This window comes from Leptodactylus fuscus, chromosome 9 (assembly GCF_031893055.1).
Source record: "Leptodactylus fuscus isolate aLepFus1 chromosome 9, aLepFus1.hap2, whole genome shotgun sequence".
NCBI lineage: Eukaryota > Metazoa > Chordata > Amphibia > Anura > Leptodactylidae > Leptodactylus > Leptodactylus fuscus.
The window spans coordinates 88,533,576-88,547,588 of NC_134273.1; the positions used below are offsets into that span (position 1 = coordinate 88,533,576).

The following is a 14,013-nucleotide window of genomic DNA, read 5'->3' on the forward strand; positions in this document are numbered from 1 at the left end:
AGTATACGGATAGGCTGTATTCTCAGTGATGTCACTGCTCTCTAGTATACGGATAGGCTGTATTCTCAGTGATGTCACTGCTCTCTAGTATATGGATAGGCTGTATTCTCAGTGATGTCACCGCTGCTCTCTAGTATATGGATAGGCTGTATTCTCAGTGATGTCACCGCTCTCTAGTATATGGATAGGCTGTATTCTCAGTGATGTCACCGCTCTCTAGTATACGGATAGGCTGTATTCTCAGTGATGTCACCGCTGCTCTCTAGTATACGGATAGGCTGTATTCTCAGTGATGTCACTGCTCTCTAGTATATAGATAGGCTGTATTCTCAGTGATGTCACCGCTCTCTAGTATACGGATAGGCTGTATACTCAGTGATGTCACCGCTCTCTAGTATATGGATAGGCTGTATTCTCAGTGATGTCACTGCTCTCTAGTATACGGATAGGCTGTATTCTCAGTGATGTCACTGCTCTCTAGTATATAGATAGGCTGTATTCTCAGTGATGTCACCGCTCTCTAGTATACGGATAGGCTGTATTCTCAGTGATGTCACCGCTGCTCTCTAGTATACGGATAGGCTGTATTCTCAGTGATGTCACTGCTCTCTAGTATATAGATAGGCTGTATTCTCAGTGATGTCACCGCTCTCTAGTATACGGATAGGCTGTATTCTCAGTGATGTCACCGCTCTCTAGTATACGGATAGGCTGTATTCTCAGTGATGTCACCGCTCTCTAGTATATGGATAGGCTGTATTCTCAGTGATGTCACCGCTCTCTAGTATACGGATAGGCTGTATTCTCAGTGATGTCACTGCTCTCTAGTATATGGATAGGTTGTACAGTTATGGCGAAAAGTTTTGAGAATGATACAAATAGTAATTGTTACAAAGTCTACTGCTTCAGTTTTCCTAATGGCAATTTGCATATACTCCAGAATGTTATAAAGAGTGATCAGCTTAACAGCAATTACTTGCAAAGTCAGTATTTGCCTAGAAAATGAACTTTATCCCCCAAAACACATTTCCACATCACTGCAGCCCTGCCTTAAAAGGACCAGCTAACATCGTTTCAGTGATTGCTCCAGTAACACAGGTGTGGGTGTTGATGAGGACAGGGCTGGAGATCAATCTGTCATGATTAAGTAAGAATGACACCACTGGACGCTGTAAAAGGAGGCTGGTGCTTGGCATCATTGTTTCTCTTCTGTTACCCATGGTTATCTGTAAAGAAACACGTGCAGTCATCATTGCACTGCACATAAATGGCCGAACAGGGAAGAGTATCACAGCTAGAAAGATTGCACCTCAGTCACCAATCTATCGCATCATCAAGAACTTCAAGGAGAGAGGTTCCATTGTTGGCAAAAAGGCTCCAGGGCGCCCAAGAAAGACCAGCAAGCACCAGGACCGTCTCTTAAAAGTGTTTCAGCTGTGGGATCAGGCTACCAGCAGTGCAGAGCTTGCTCAGGAATGGCAGCAGGCAGGTGTGAGTGCATCTGCACACACTGTGAGGCGGAGACTCTTGGAGCAAGGCCTGGTCTCAAGGAGGGCAGCAAAGAAGCCACTTCTCTCCAGAAAAAACATCAAGGACAGACTGATATTCTGCAGAAGGTACAGAGAGTGACTGCTGAGGACTGGGGTAAAGTCATTTTCTCTGATGAATCCCCTTTTCGATTGTTTGGGACATCTGGAAAACAGCTTATTGGGAGAAGAGGAGGTGAACGCTACCACCAGTCTTGTCTCATGCCAACTGTAAAGCATCCTGAAACCATTCATGTGTGGGGTGGCTTCTCAGCCAAGGGAATCGGCTCTCTCACAGTCTTGCCTAAAAACACAGCCATGAATAAAGAATGGGACCAGAATGTCCTCCAAGAGCAACTTCTCCCAACCGGCCAAGAGCAGTTTGGCCATCAACAATGCCTTCTCCACCATGATGGAGCACCTTGCCATAAAGCAAAGGGGAGAACTAAATGGCTCAGGGAACAAAACAGAGATTTTGGGTCCATGGCCTGGAAACTCCCCAGATCTTAATCCCATTGAGAACTTGTGGTCAATCATCAAGAGACGGGGGGAGAAACAAAAACCTACAAATTCTGACAAAATGCAAGCATTGATTGTGCAAGAATGGACGGCTATCAGTCAGGATTTGGTCCAGAAGGTGATTGAGAGCTGCCAGGGAGAATTGCAGAGGTCCTGAAGAAGAAGGGTCAACACTGCAAATATTGCAACGCTGCAGTAACTCCTTCTAACTGTCACTATAAGCTTTTATTACTCAGAATAGGATTGCAATTCTATTTCTGTATGTGATAAAACCATCTGACAACACACAGAAACCAGAGGGAGCAGATCATGTGACAAGAGGAGATTTGTGGCATTCTCAAAACTTTTGGCCATGACAGTCAGTGATGGCGCCGCTGCTCTCTAGTATACAGATAGGATGTATAGTCAGTGATGGCGCCGCTGATCTCTAGTATATGGATAGGCTGTATTCTCAGTGATGTCACCGCTGCTCTCTAGTATATGGATAGGCTGTATTCTCAGTGATGTCACCGCTCTCTAGTATATGGATAGGCTGTATTCTCAGTGATGTCACCGCTGCTCTCTAGTATATGGATAGGCTGTATTCTCAGTGATGTCACTGCTCTCTAGTATATGGATAGGCTGTATTCTCAGTGATGTCACCGCTGCTCTCTAGTATACGGATAGGCTGTATACTCAGTGATGTCACCGCTCTCTAGTATATGGATAGGCTGTATTCTCAGTGATGTCACTGCTCTCTAGTATACGGATAGGCTGTATTCTCAGTGATGTCACTGCTCTCTAGTATATAGATAGGCTGTATTCTCAGTGATGTCACCGCTCTCTAGTATACGGATAGGCTGTATTCTCAGTGATGTCACCGCTGCTCTCTAGTATACGGATAGGCTGTATTCTCAGTGATGTCACTGCTCTCTAGTATATAGATAGGCTGTATTCTCAGTGATGTCACCGCTCTCTAGTATACGGATAGGCTGTATTCTCAGTGATGTCACCGCTCTCTAGTATACGGATAGGCTGTATTCTCAGTGATGTCACCGCTCTCTAGTATATGGATAGGCTGTATTCTCAGTGATGTCACCGCTCTCTAGTATACGGATAGGCTGTATTCTCAGTGATGTCACTGCTCTCTAGTATATGGATAGGTTGTACAGTTATGGCGAAAAGTTTTGAGAATGATACAAATAGTAATTGTTACAAAGTCTACTGCTTCAGTTTTCCTAATGGCAATTTGCATATACTCCAGAATGTTATAAAGAGTGATCAGCTTAACAGCAATTACTTGCAAAGTCAGTATTTGCCTAGAAAATGAACTTTATCCCCCAAAACACATTTCCACATCACTGCAGCCCTGCCTTAAAAGGACCAGCTAACATCGTTTCAGTGATTGCTCCAGTAACACAGGTGTGGGTGTTGATGAGGACAGGGCTGGAGATCAATCTGTCATGATTAAGTAAGAATGACACCACTGGACGCTGTAAAAGGAGGCTGGTGCTTGGCATCATTGTTTCTCTTCTGTTACCCATGGTTATCTGTAAAGAAACACGTGCAGTCATCATTGCACTGCACATAAATGGCCGAACAGGGAAGAGTATCACAGCTAGAAAGATTGCACCTCAGTCACCAATCTATCGCATCATCAAGAACTTCAAGGAGAGAGGTTCCATTGTTGGCAAAAAGGCTCCAGGGCGCCCAAGAAAGACCAGCAAGCACCAGGACCGTCTCTTAAAAGTGTTTCAGCTGTGGGATCAGGCTACCAGCAGTGCAGAGCTTGCTCAGGAATGGCAGCAGGCAGGTGTGAGTGCATCTGCACACACTGTGAGGCGGAGACTCTTGGAGCAAGGCCTGGTCTCAAGGAGGGCAGCAAAGAAGCCACTTCTCTCCAGAAAAAACATCAAGGACAGACTGATATTCTGCAGAAGGTACAGAGAGTGACTGCTGAGGACTGGGGTAAAGTCATTTTCTCTGATGAATCCCCTTTTCGATTGTTTGGGACATCTGGAAAACAGCTTATTGGGAGAAGAGGAGGTGAACGCTACCACCAGTCTTGTCTCATGCCAACTGTAAAGCATCCTGAAACCATTCATGTGTGGGGTGGCTTCTCAGCCAAGGGAATCGGCTCTCTCACAGTCTTGCCTAAAAACACAGCCATGAATAAAGAATGGGACCAGAATGTCCTCCAAGAGCAACTTCTCCCAACCGGCCAAGAGCAGTTTGGCCATCAACAATGCCTTCTCCACCATGATGGAGCACCTTGCCATAAAGCAAAGGGGAGAACTAAATGGCTCAGGGAACAAAACAGAGATTTTGGGTCCATGGCCTGGAAACTCCCCAGATCTTAATCCCATTGAGAACTTGTGGTCAATCATCAAGAGACGGGGGGAGAAACAAAAACCTACAAATTCTGACAAAATGCAAGCATTGATTGTGCAAGAATGGACGGCTATCAGTCAGGATTTGGTCCAGAAGGTGATTGAGAGCTGCCAGGGAGAATTGCAGAGGTCCTGAAGAAGAAGGGTCAACACTGCAAATATTGCAACGCTGCAGTAACTCCTTCTAACTGTCACTATAAGCTTTTATTACTCAGAATAGGATTGCAATTCTATTTCTGTATGTGATAAAACCATCTGACAACACACAGAAACCAGAGGGAGCAGATCATGTGACAAGAGGAGATTTGTGGCATTCTCAAAACTTTTGGCCATGACAGTCAGTGATGGCGCCGCTGCTCTCTAGTATACAGATAGGATGTATAGTCAGTGATGGCGCCGCTGATCTCTAGTATATGGATAGGCTGTATTCTCAGTGATGTCACCGCTCTCTAGTATACGGATAGGATGTATAGTCAGTGATGGCGCCGCTGATCTCTAGTATATGGATAGGCTGTATTCTCAGTGATGTCACCGCTCTCTAGTATACGGATAGGATGTATAGTCAGTGATGGCGCCAATGATCTCTAGTATTTAAGTAATAAACAAACACCAAATCAAAATGCAAATAATTTTAATATAAGACTCTGTTTTACATTTAAAAAAAAACAAAATCAAACACTTTATAAAACAGACTGGATTATCCCTGAATACTTCTCTTACGTGAAGGTTCAGCCACTGACACCAAACATTCTGTTCCGATTTTCTGTTAGGTATGTAAAATAGATGTTGCAGCCTATTGTTCTGATCCCGCCACTAGGGGGCGCTCACTATATTGCATATGTTGAACTCCATAATAACACAAGTGCTTACCATATACAGAGCGCCCCCTAGCGGTGGCTGCAGGTAGGGTTATGCAGCAGGATTGGAGCCCCAAACAAGATCTATTCGGGACAGAACGGGCTGCGATGTCAGACGGCGAAGCTTCACGGTAAATGACGGCAGTGACACTGCTCAGGCACTCGAGTGACCGCACACACTCACCCACCACCACGGCTAAAGTCCTATAGAAAGGCCCGGGGGTCTCCGACCAGCAGACGACGTCACACACAAGATTTCCTCCAAATGTCAAATTGTCTTTAAAAAAAAAATAAAATTTTCTTTTGGAAATAAATCCAAAAAACAAACCCAATGCAGGGAAGAACCAAGATGGCGGCCGGGCGCGGTGGCGTCACATAATACACAGGGCTGACCGCTGGGTCATTTTGGCAAATTATTAAAAAATAAAATAAACGAATGGAGAGAAATGTCAGACGGGACGGAAGTCCGGGACCATAAAGTGCAGCCTCCGAGCAGGCGTCTGCGGCATCCATCTCCAGACCTCTGCTGCCTGTCAGTGAATGGCAACGTCCCCGTACCAAGAGCTGAGGATCTGTTACAATTGTATCCAGTCTGTCCGCTAAACCGTCCAGACTGATACATTGTAACAAATCATCAGTACAGGATGTATTTCAGGCGACGTTCACATCTTGAGGTTAAAGGTTATCTGTTTTGGGTTTATTTAGAGTAGGTCATCAGTATGTGATCGGCGGGGGTTCAACGTCCAGGACCCCCACCCACTACACCGCTGATGTCATTGCACTCAGTTGTCACATGGTACAGGAGCAGCTCAGTCCTTGTCAAGTAAATGGGACTGAGCTGCAATACCAAGTACAACCACTACACAATGTCCGGCGCTGTGCTTGGTGAGTTGGGGCCGCTCTATTGGGGTCCTGGGTAATAGATCCCACCCATCACACCTTGAGGTCTTATCCCAAGTCCCAGAAACCACAAGAACATTCCCATTCACTGAACGAGAGCAGAGATGTGAGCAGGGACGATGAAGCTGCAGAGCGTCGCGTCATAGCAGGATGAGGCCTCATGTAAGTAAAACCGGATGGAAGCGTTGTTAGGCGTTAAAGGGGAGCTCCACCTTTAATGTGACCTCACCTTTGCCTTTGATTCCCATCATGCTTTGCAAAGAGCCTAATGATCCCCTTTGGTGATTTCTGGGGATCCTATGGGGTCAGGGGTCAGCGAGCCCCCACAGGGGGACAATTCAATGACAATGTAAGAAGAGATTGCAGCAGCTTCGGAAGACACGGTGTGAAGTTCTCACAGTCCCTGAGGTTCATGAGGGGGGTCCCAGGCACGGAGCAGACGAGCCCCCCGCCCAATGTCTGTCACCACCCTGAGGCATCGGTCAGGTGGAGGACTTGGCGCTAGAGCAGGCCGACCATCTGATCTATCTGCCGCATGTAGACACTCTTCAGGGGTAAGGAGTATCTGCGCTCTGCCGGAACTCTGTAACACTGCAGCCGAGAGAGAAGAGATACAAATCACGTGACTTATCTGCTCCACCATGCTTTACCCTGCAGCTGCAATGACCCTCAACATGCTTTACACTGCTGCACTGCTCTTCATTAGGATGCAGCTGCTTGTGGTTGTCTATAGCCCCTTCCTCTTTGATCTTAGGGGTATTGATATGTCCTCTGATGCTTTATATAGAAGCACTGCTCTACTGGGGGTCCAACTAAGCTGCATCTTCTCATGTCCCATTGGAACTTCTGGCTGTTACGGTCTCATCCTCCATGCTTTACACTGCGGCTTTACTTTTTCAGTAATAAGAAACGTAAGAAGAGCTGCCTGAGAACCCCCGAGATCTGATAGACTCCTACTAAACCCCCCCGTGAGCGCCCCCTACAGCAGGGTAACTAACCTTCAGGACTCCAGCTGTTGTCAGCTACAACCCCCAGCATGCATACTGGCTCTGCTGTACTCCCAAAGAAGGGAATAGAGCATGCTGGGAGTTGTAGTTTCACAGAGCCTGAGCCATGTTTGATGGGCAGAGACGTCCTCCATATCTTACACCACGTCCTATCACTTACGTTGGTGCTGGCATTGGCCGCTCGGAGCTTCGTCTGGGACAGTTTCTCGGGGCTGACTTGTGCTTTCTGCTCCGGGGTGAAGATGTCTTTCCAGGCATTGTTCCTAAAACGAGGGTCAAGTGGGATCAGGTGCCCCTCGGTGGTGAAGAGAAATTTGCTGCCTGTCCTGTGCACTGGGTTTTCTTCATCAAACAGCTGCAAGTAGAGAAAATGAGAAGGTGAAACGCCAGGGTGTGGGGCAGAGAACGGGGGGGAGCGGGACGGGGTACAGGAGAGAGCGAGAGCGGGACGGGAGACAGATGAAAGTGGGACGGGGGACAGGTGTGAAGGAGAGTGGGACGGGGGACAGGTGTGAGGGACAGTGGGACGGGGACAGGTGCGAGGGAGAGCGGGGCGGGCTCATAGCAGGGTCATCCTCGCCTCCATCCTACTACAAAAATACTCAGTCCAGATCCAGATTTAGGGATTTTCTATTTAAGTGAACCCAAAATCTTAGAAAACCCAAATTGCCAGCCCCGGGAGGAGCGAGCGCCGCGCTCACCAGGAAGAGATATTTGCAGGTTTCGCTCAAGAAGAAGCTTTCCATGCGATCCTCCTGAGACTTGTCAACCACATGATGCAGCGTGGCATAACCGCATCTGCAAGAAGTCGTCAGAGGATAAGTACAGGAGTAGAGGCGACTGTCCTGTAAGACGGGCGGGGGCGCCGTGCACTTACTCAGCCTTGGCGTGTTTCTCCAGGCTCAGCAGAATATCCATCCCAACATGGAGGTAAAAGGGATTCTTAGTGGCCTAAAGAGAGAGCAGAGGGCTATCAGAGGAAAGGAACTGGCCAAAAGGGGGCACATCCCAAAAATAACTAGGCTTTCCCAGAAATAAGCAGCACCAGAAGTGGCAGCAGTTATATATCACCCCTCCCCCCTTCATAGAAATAGCAGGGCCAAGCTGAAGGGCGGACTACCAGGAGTCCATTGGAATCTATAGAAATGTCTATGTAGTGAGCACCCCCTAGTGGTGACTGTATGACATGACCCCATAAATGAAGCGTCACCTGGTACAGCAGGTAGGTGGACTCCACCAGTTCTGGTCTCAGAGGGTAGAAGGAGACATCGGGCGCCTGGAGCTGCCAGTTGTACCTCTCGGGCAGGGCTCCGTAGCGCTTCCAGATTGCATAGTAAAAGGCGTGAAGGCAAATGGCGTCTTCTATGTCCCCTTTCAAAACCTACATAAAAAAGAGAGAGACCCGCTGCAGAGCTGTTCTGAAGAGCTTACACTCACAACACAAGGAGCGCGGCTACCTGCAGGCCGGGGAAGAACGCCTGGAGAGAGTCTATCCACGTGTTCATGATCTGCCCATTGAACATGTTCACGTTGACGTAGAGCGGAGGGTCGCCCTCGCCTTCATTACACGATTCCCGACTGGGGAGAACAGATCATTTATAGCGTCATATAAAACCACACTTGTACTCTATTCACATCTAAAGCTGCATTGCACCTTAGAGCTCTCTGCTGCCTCCTGCTGGTGCCTTGTGGATGTGCTTACACTCAGCACAGTATCTTACGGCAGTGCAGTAAAGGGCAGGAATTTTTCTGCCCCATATTTGCCCCTTCTCGCCGCTCCGTACGTACCCTCTCCGAAGGTGGTGCTGGATGCTTCTATAAGCCTCATTAAACATGTGCAAATCTTCATCCTCCCCGAACAGAATGTAAGACTTCAGAAGATACTCAAAGAAGGAGTCCAGGCCGGCTCCCAGGCCGCTCTGCTTCCCCACCCACTGACCCGTCTGGATGTCCACCACGTTACCTGGAAGCAAAGAGCAAGGTAAGGGACAAGGAGAAATGGGAGCATCAGTGGGGTCACAACGACCCCCTAAGACTATACGGGTGACAGTGACGCTGCTAGGACTGGGCATGCAAGACACAACTCCCTGCACCAGCGGCGCACTCTGCGACTAACTGTATTCACAGACCAAGATGGGAACTAAGGCAGAGGAGACACAACCTACTCCTATACACACAGGTGTGTTACTGTGTGAGGCCTAAAGGGGGCGCTATAACTAGAGGGAAGTGAAAAACTGGGGATCCAATGATGTCTGGCCAGATGCGGCTGGAAGAAGTCATCATGGTGGTCTGGGTTGGATGGAGATGAAAAGTTGTGAATGGGCCCCCGAGACTGACCCTTACCCAGAAGGCCGGTGTTGTTGTTGCGGAGGTTCCACAGAGCTCGTACAGCACGGCGGGCCACCCACTCAAAGGTGGAGTCTCCAAGAAGCCGGCTGAGGATCCCAAACTCCACCAGGAGAGATCCAGCCCCGGCGGTGCAGGTCTCGTTCAGGCTGTCGGTAGGGACCCCCTTCTGAAGGTTCACCTGGACACAAGGCAAGCGGACACAACAGTCAGAGGACAAGTATACAGGACGGGGACAGCTGCCAGGGGGCTCGGGCATGTGCATGGCCTATATGGGACCCCCCGCCTATGGGGTCTGCACAGAGCTGCGCTGGGGACAAGGATGATGGCGGTTATCTCTGTATAGACGGTGTTCTCCACCCCTCCCCCATGTAGCAGCCCCATCACCTACTCGTGGATAAGGCATTCCCGTCCTGGTGTTTTCGAAGGCCGGGAGGAGGCGGACGGCGAGGTCGTGCGCCATGTGCAAGAGTTCATTATCATAACCGCTGATCGTCATGTTGCCGAAGGGCTGCTTGGCGTCTGTCAAGATGATATGTGCGGACAGGAGGCTCCCCAAAATCCTGCAAAGGTGATGGGGGGAGATTCAGTATCATGAGGGGTACACAAGATAAAAATCTTACACTCCAATCACATCCAGAGCTGCATTCCAATTGTACTCAATCCCTATTCTCTAATCACATCCAGAGCTGCATTAAGACTTCTTCTGGTATTCCCTTTGCTCTCAGACTGCAGAATGTCGTCCTCAGTGTCATCCTCTGATGGGTCGGACTGTATATGGATAATAAAGCTATGGGTTTACAAAGTGACTTACTACAGACTGCAGCTCTGACAGTGACTGGAGCATAGGACATGATGTAACTGAGAAGGGGTCACCAGGACTGAATGACTTACCTAATATTCGCCTCAAACACCTGCACGGTGGAATCCTTGTCAAAGGTGACGGTGTCGATCACCAGGCGCACGGCTCGCTGGAACTCGCTGACGTTGCCCATGACCTGAAGACAGAAGATGCTTCATATAAAAAGGACTGCAAGTACTGCCAAAGAAAGCTGCAGCCGGCCGCAGGCTACATAGCTCAGTGCTGCCCCCCGCAGGCGTCACTGATGGAGTTGTGTGCTTGGAGTGCAGCTCCACTTCTCTACTTCACTTTATACTTTGCATTTACTCCAGTCACATCCAAAGCTGCACTGCAGATGCAATATCTGACCAATCCCGCACAGTCAACTCCAGCTGTTCTGAAACTACAACTCCCAGCATGCACACTTACTCGGCGGGTTCTTGGAACTCCCATAGAAATAAACAAGGCATGCTGGAAATTGTAGTTCCTCATGTTACAGACACACTGATCAGTGCCGCCCCCTGCTGGTCCAGGCCCTATATAGACATCCTCTGCTGTCCGTCAGCCCAGAGCCAACTGATGCCAAGTAACAGCTTTGGAGGTGACCAGAGTAGACAATGTGATCGCCACTTTGACAGCAGCAGTGGAGGTGACTGGAGTAGATACACTGTAACAGAAGATCAGCAGCGCAGAGTATTTACAGCGTTAGAGGAGACTTGTGACTACAGCTCAGTGGGTAACTCACCGCCAGGGTGTCCAGGGCATCGATCAGGGTAAGAGAATAATTCCCCAGGACATCATTGATGTTAAGGTTCAAACTGAAACAACATAGTCAAAGGGATTAAAGGGGCGCGGAGGGCGGGAGACCCCCCAGAGGGCGGAGCAATGACAACCACTCATACAACACAGCTCGGACCACTGCTCTGTGGGCAGCACGGTGGCTCAGTGCTTAGCCTTGCAGCGCTAGAGACCTGGGTTCAAATCCTACCAAGGGCAACACCTGCAAGGAGTTTGTATGTTCTCCCCGTGTTTGCGTGGGTTTCCTCCGGGTTCTCTGGTTTCCTCCCACACACCAAAGGCATACGGATAGGGAATGTAGATTGTGAGCTCTGTATGGGACAGCGACTGACAATATCTGTACAGCGCTGCGGAATAGGATGGCGCTATATAAGTATAATAAAGAAATAAATTATAACAGTTTTGCTTTGCTGCACTGCAGGAAAATCACCAACAACAGAACTGACTTGAATACAGGGCACCAGTACCCGGCTGGGGGGGGTGTGCAGGGGTCCTATAGGTGTAAAAATAACACTGCCCCCTAGTGTCAGCACAACAAAGTAACAGGTGACTGCACTACTGGCAATGGGATCCTCAGAGCAGACATTATACTGGGGCCCCTATGGACAGCTGCTGCAAACAAGTATACATCTGTGCTGGAGTCTGTCAGTATACAGTCTCCCATCTGTCAGGTGTATATATGTATACAGTCAGTACAGTCTCCCATCTGTCAGGTGTATACAGTATATAGGGGTGTATATAGTATATAGTCAGTACAGTCCCCCATCTGTCAGGTGTATACAGTATATAGGAGTGTATATACAGTCAGTACAGTCTCCCATCTGTCAGGTGTATACAGTATATAGGGGTGTATATAGTATATAGTCAGTACAGTCTCCCATCTGTCAGGTGTATACAGTATATAGGGGTGTATATAGTATATAGTCAGTACAGTCTCCCATCTGTCAGGTGTATACAGTATATAGGGGTGTATATAGTATACAGTCAGTACAGTCTCCCATCTGTCAGGTGTATATAGGGGTGTATATAGTATATATGTATACAGTCAGTACAGTCTCCCATCTGTCAGGTGTATACAGTATATAGGAGTGTATATACAGTCAGTACAGTCTCCCATCTGTCAGGTGTATATATGTATAGTCAGTACAGTCTCCCATCTGTCATGTGTATACAGTATATAGGAGTGTATATACAGTCAGTACAGTCTCCCATCTGTCAGGTGTATACAGTATATAGGAGTGTATATAGTCAGTACAGTCTCCCATCTGTCAGGTGTATACAGTATATAGGGGTGTATATAGTATACAGTCAGTACAGTCTCCCATCTGTCAGGTGTATACAGTATATAGGAGTGTATATAGTCAGTACAGTCTCCCATCTGTCAGGTGTATACAGTATATAGGGGTATTTAGTATACAGTCAGTACAGTCTCCCATCTGTCAGGTGTATACAGTATATAGGAGTGTATATACAGTCAGTACAGTCTCCCATCTGTCAGGTGTATATATGTATACAGTCAGTACAGTCTCCCATCTGTCAGGGGTATACAGTATATAGGGGTGTATATACAGTCAGTACAGTCTCCCATCTGTCAGGTGTATACAGTATATAGGGGTGTATATACAGTCAGTACAGTCTCCCATCTGTCAGGTGTATACAGTATATAGGGGTGTATATACAGTCAGTACAGTCTCCCATCTGTCAGGGGTATACAGTATATAGGGGTGTATATAGTATATAGGAGTGTATATAGTATACAGTTAGTACACAGTCTCCCATCTGTCAGGCCTGCGGCTGCGGCTGTCACTCACGGGTTCCCGGTGTCCGGCCCTCGGCCCCGGCACAGGATGGGGTTCAGCTCGTCCTCGGGGAAGGCGTGTCTCATGTAGTTGTCGTAGCCGAAGGAGAACATGCCGCGCGCCATCTCCCGCATCTCCCTGCGGAGCCCGCTCGGGAAGGAGCTGTACCTGCGCCCATAGTCATCACCGAGGTGGAAGCGCCCATAGGACGTGCGGCACACCGGCCCCGGCCTGGCCGACCTTACCGCCCGCACGACCCCTGAGGAGATGAAGCCCCGCAGAGCGTGCAGCCCGAGCCGGAGCAGGAGCAGCCCCAGCACCGCCGACCACCAGCGCATCCCTGTCCAGACACTTCCGGGACGAGCCACGCCCCGCCGTCTGATAGGCCGCTGAACTGGACAGGACACACCCACGGCTGAACCGAGAGCTGATTGAGTGAATCTGATCATGTGATCTCCTTTGTAACCAATCAGGAGACAACATGTCAGAAAGACGGGCACAGCGGCATCACGTGTCCATAGAGACGCTTCCGGGACGAAAGCGAAACTCTGCCCTTAAGTCGTGTTTACATTTCTACAGCCCACGTGATTGGCCAGGTGTCACTCCCGGCTCCGCCAATCACGTGACACCACGGAGCGGGTCTGAAGTAAACTACCGTACACATGGGGCGTTAGAGGCACTGCATGCGTTATGGTAGCGGCCCTGATACTGAGACCCGAAAGAAGCAGCAGGGGGCGCTGCTGGAGACACCGCTGAAGAAGGAGGGACTGACTATAGCAAAACCAAGTGCCTCAGTGAAGGGTTACGGACTGTCAGCGCTCTGCACATCCGGTGTCTCATCTTATACATTGTATCTATTTGTAACAACTTTCTACTTAATTATCTATTAGAATCCATAAAAAGGCACCTCGTGTTCTGTGGATGTCACAGAGCATGCCCACTACACCCTGTCATAGAGGTCAGTAAGTGATGGTCACAGAGCATGCCCACTACACCCTGTTATAGAGGTCAGTAAGTGATGGTCACAGAGCATGCCCACTACACCCTGTCA

The 14,013-nt window shown here is 48.7% G+C and overlaps 1 protein-coding gene across 1 annotated transcript; it reads right to left on the reverse strand.

The window, feature by feature from the left end:
* Positions 1 to 5,079: 5,079 nt before the first annotated feature.
* Positions 5,080 to 13,315, reverse strand: EDEM1 (ER degradation enhancing alpha-mannosidase like protein 1). The gene is made up of 12 exons (XM_075286261.1): positions 12,975 to 13,315; positions 11,111 to 11,183; positions 10,419 to 10,522; positions 9,916 to 10,087; positions 9,522 to 9,705; positions 8,967 to 9,141; positions 8,636 to 8,756; positions 8,389 to 8,559; positions 8,056 to 8,129; positions 7,880 to 7,976; positions 7,339 to 7,533; positions 5,080 to 6,762 (listed from the first exon to the last, which is right to left on the reverse strand). The coding sequence occupies exons 1-12, from the start codon at positions 13,298 to 13,300 to the stop codon at positions 6,673 to 6,675; spliced, it is 1,782 nt and encodes a 593-aa protein (XP_075142362.1). The 5' UTR covers positions 13,301 to 13,315; the 3' UTR covers positions 5,080 to 6,672.
* Between the last annotated feature and the right edge of the window lie 698 nt (positions 13,316 to 14,013).

Excerpts from the sequence above, each read along its gene's own strand:
- EDEM1 (XM_075286261.1), bottom strand. The coding sequence starts at position 13,300 with ATGCGCTGGTGGTCGGCGGTGCTGGGGCTGCTCCTGCTCCGGCTCGGG. Across the intron at positions 7,977-8,055 it reads GAGAAACACGCCAAGGCTGA|ATGCGGTTATGCCACGCTGC; the intron begins GTAAGTGCACGG and ends GACTTCTTGCAG. Across the intron at positions 6,763-7,338 it reads CGGCCAATGCCAGCACCAAC|TGTTACAGAGTTCCGGCAGA; the intron begins GTAAGTGATAGG and ends TCTCGGCTGCAG.